The sequence below is a fragment of the Cornus florida genome, unplaced genomic scaffold, assembly GCF_030987335.1.
Source record: "Cornus florida cultivar Cherokee Brave unplaced genomic scaffold, ASM3098733v1 CherokeeBrave_3.0.0_Hap2_Chr08, whole genome shotgun sequence".
Lineage (NCBI taxonomy): Eukaryota > Viridiplantae > Streptophyta > Magnoliopsida > Cornales > Cornaceae > Cornus > Cornus florida.
In genome coordinates this window covers 53,843,915-53,848,366 of record NW_026775578.1, presented here as the reverse complement: position 1 = coordinate 53,848,366, position 4,452 = coordinate 53,843,915, and the positions used below count along the sequence as shown (strand labels likewise).

The following is a 4,452-nucleotide window of genomic DNA, read 5'->3' as shown; positions in this document are numbered from 1 at the left end:
ATCAAGCATTGTTTAAGTGTTTCCATCCCCTGATTTTAAGGAATATTATTCATGATGCTGACAGACAAAAAAAAAAAACAAAAACAAAGCACTTCTATGTTAACAATATAAATAAATAATTCGATCTCTAGTCATATTTTATGATAATGATAAATAAATTACGAGAACCAACTACAAATGATATTTATTTAGAAGTCTCAGAACCACGATCTTACATTTTAATATAACTTTAGAATAGATTGGAGTAAAAAATAGATTTGTTTCAGCACAAAACAATAAAAAAACAAAAAAACAAAAAACAAAAAACAAAAGAAACTATAGATTGGACTAAACGGACACTCAAGAAATTACTTTCGTAGTCACTTTCCTAACACAGTTGGCAGGATCCAAATTGAAGGAGGCATATGGTTGTGTGAAGGATCAAGGTTGTAATGTGTCCCAAAACTTCCATTCTCTATGTTGAAGATACCAATGTCACGGCGCCCCAACGAGGGATAGTTTAGAATGTCAATATTATCATCGGTATAGTATATGGAATTCGGTTGGCATCCAGACCATTTGGAAGCTGAAACACAAATTGAATGATTATCTCCCAAAAACAGAGTGTCTCCGCCCAAGTTCTTCAAGTTCTTCCCTTTAAGTTGCATGGGCGAACCCTGCTCAAATTGCTCTAAGAGCAACTTGAAAACCTCAAACCCTAATGTTGCATATTGTGAATCGTCTCTAAATTCGTAAGACCTTTGTACAAAAAGTAAATCCCCACTAGATGATTCGACAAGATATGTCGGATCACCATACACATTAGTCCGGAGTTCAATTACCTCCACTTGTGGAGCCTTACTCTCTCCCACTCTTTTATTAAGGTCAATCATTATGACACTATATTTATTATCAACTGCAAAAATCTGGCCTTTATAATAGATGACATCATAGAGGGGCTTAAATCTCTTTTTATCTATGTAAGTCCAAGCTTTATCTCGTGCCCGAATAAATGCAAGGTTACAACAATCACCATAGATGGCGGCAACAATATAGTCATTAGGTGACGAAGCAGGGTCGGCTGACAATATAGCCTTTGTAACTTCAAACTCAACCTCAAGAGGCCTAACATCAATGTGATTAGGATGAGGTTCCACTTCTGAGAGGTTCATAATTGGAGGAAGCTCAATGATAGCGCCAGAGAACGGATTCATTAGAGTTACGCCTAAGGATTCTTCCACAGTAAACAACCAACCATATGAGGAACCAGAAAGCCTCTTTTTGTAAGGCACTCGTAACTGAAAATCATATGACTTATTATCAGTGATGCTATATAGACTACGTCTTACGTTACTATTATCTTCCGTAGGCACCATCAAAAATGGAACTTGTCTAGACAACTTATTTTGAACGAATTTAAGTTTGTTCTCCATTGCCACAGATTGCCATGGTTTGCAAACCGCACCAAATCGAACAAATTCAGAAAGCGAAACCAACTTGTCCAAAATCATATCCAATAAGTTCTTTGGAAGCCATACCCAATCTGACTCCTCCATTGAGCCCATTAATTTCCTGCAATGTCAACAAATCAAAGAATCTAAATAATCACAAAAACTTACATTATATCTACAATACTCAAATAATTGGCAAAAATTCAAATGGGATTTATAATTTTAATAACTTACATTATATCTACAATACTCAAATAATTGGCAAAAATTCAAACGGGATTTATAATTTTAAACTAAATAATTCACAAAATAAATAAATAAATAACTTAACAAACTTATTGGTGGTTAACCAGGATATAGTATGAATAAGTTAGTGGTGTAATGCCTCTTTCATCATAACAAACTGGTTACTAAGAAATCTGAAAAAACTAATCTTTCAATATTAAAATCTGATTGAGCCACAACCAAATTCAAGTCACAATCCGTCCCAACCCATAAAAACAATATCAATATATATATATATATATATATATATATATATATATATATATATATATATATATTGAATATAAACAATCAAAACAACTTACCTTAAATAATCTTAAACTTCACACTTGGCGGGGATGCAAACCTTATGAGTAGTAGATGTATAAATGTCCAGAGTTTATTTCGTTATATAAAGATATAATCTTTCCTTAAATAGAAAAACGAGAGTTTATTTAAGGAAATTGCACACAATATCCTTGTCGTTCCAAAACTGTATCGCAATACCCTTAGCCGGTTGTGTTTCATAGCAAGTCTTAATATTGACAAGTAATGATTTTTATTTTTTCCACCACACGGAGTGATAAATTAAACTCACTAAAATAAAAAATAAAAATTATTTATGTAACATGATATGATTAGTTAATAATATATTAAGTTTATACATGAATTTATTTAAACATATAAATACATGATCGAATAATGGAAAAATAAGTAAAAATACAATAAAAAATAATATTATAATCTTAAACGGAATAAGTAAATAAAAACAAATAAAAGAAAGAAAGCTTAAAGAACTTACCAAAGCTTGCAATTATAACTTCCACGATTAACAATGAATACAGTGAGACTTATGAAGCTGCGTAGATGTATATATATATATTTAGTTGCTTACAATTTCTCCCCTAATCAGGAAAGGAATAAAGGATAAGTTCCAAGAATTCTAATAGGATAGATATATTATAATAAAAATAAGGGCAAATTACACAAATCAGATATTGTGCATGTAGGTAAATTTACATTTTTAATCTTAAAATTAAAATATTTATTTTTAATACCAACATCATATAGGTTTGGCAATTATGGGTTCAGAATTTAACGGTGGCGAATTGGTTTGTTTGGTGATCGTGCTCTTGCGATTGGGTTGCCAATCGCGATCCATCGCCAGATATATTACATTTTTGGTTTGATTGAGCAACATCAAACCATGTAAGCATGACTTTTGCCTCCGCCGCCGCCGACCACTGTGCGTGGGTGGCCAGAAAATTGAAGGAAACCGGAACGGCATCTTTGATGACATCCAGACCACCGCCTCTCCAACGGTGACAACAATGCCAGCACAAGCAGCTGCAACCGCCCCCACCCTAACACCTCCATAACCACCACCCCACCCAAAACCAAACTGCGAACCGGCGGCTACAACCGCCCCCACCCAACACCTCGATCACCACCCCCACCTAAAACCAAACCCAAAATCCCATCCCGTCACAATACCCATACCCAAGTTAGAGAAATTCATAAACAATCGCACCGGTGGCAGCAATTGGGTTACAGCGCTTGCACTACATCATCGAAAAATCATGTCACGAGTTGTCCTCAAGTCTGTAATCGCAAAGGGCGGCATGCGACGGCGAAACGGTCGATCCCTCGATGCCAATCACCGGCCGGACAATGAAATCGTACTTTTCCGGCAGCGGATCTGGTTCAATTCTCGTTCAATGAAATCATGCCACGACAAGTTCGATCCTCGTTCCGATTCGGGCGAGTTTGGTGAAGATCTTGATGAAAAGGGTTTGCAGATGGTCTCTGCAATTCTGATCCGGCGAAGACGAGGCGATTCTGCAATTCTGATCCGAAATTGCTTTGTCGTGGCGGCGATGAATTCTCCCACAAAGACGAGGCGATGGTTGAGAAGCCCGTCGCGTCATCACAGGAAGGTTGCCTCGAGACCAGAGATGTTGACGGCGACGACCACAAGGGAGTCAATAGTGGTGATGAATCGTTCACCAAAGCGACAACGGTGTGAGGGCGATGGAGCGGTGATAGTGGTGTATCATGTATGGGTTGGGGTTTAACATGCAATCTTAAATAAAATATATATATATATGAAATAATAATAATTACATCTTCACTAACATTTTAACAAAATCATTATTGATAACTTCCTTAACTAACATTTTTACATAATCATATTATTAGTAAAAAGCAGGTGCTCGAAACTCAAAATTTAATTTATAATTTTAATTAATTTTTCATATACAAAATTTTATATATATATATATATATATATATATATATATATATATATATAAAACCTTTTTACAAATAATTAGTTAGCAATTGTTTTGAGTAATTAAATAATTAATTAGTAAATTGTTTTGACTAATTTAAATTTTAGATGTTTATGAAATTGTTGTCCTTTTCACATTCATTAGCAACAAACAAATTTCTAAGAGTAAATAATAAAGTTTAAGGAGTTGTAATTTCTTATTTAAGTTATTTTTAATCATAAGATATAAATACTAATTTTAAATAAATATTAAAATTCTTATTATAAGCAATTAGACATAATTGTAAATCATAATAGGTCAAAAAAATATATATATTAACACACAATTCTGATAATATGTTTTAAAATAATATATATATCAATAGATTATCTTCAACCGCTAATAGCAATTTATCAAGCAACTGGAGTTTGAAAAGGATAAAGTATAAATTCAATTACCACTATAAGAATCAAGTTTTGAAAACAAAA

At 33.6% G+C, this 4,452-nt stretch overlaps 1 protein-coding gene across 1 annotated transcript; it reads right to left on the bottom strand.

Moving 5' to 3' along the window:
- Positions 1-359: 359 nt before the first annotated feature.
- On the bottom strand, positions 360-3,192 carry LOC132270275 (putative F-box protein At3g25750). The gene is made up of 3 exons (XM_059771462.1): positions 3,189-3,192; positions 2,972-3,110; positions 360-1,551 (listed from the first exon to the last, which is right to left on the bottom strand). Exons 1-3 carry the CDS (start codon positions 3,190-3,192, stop codon positions 360-362), a joined length of 1,335 nt encoding a protein of 444 aa, XP_059627445.1.
- Positions 3,193-4,452: the final 1,260 nt, after the last annotated feature.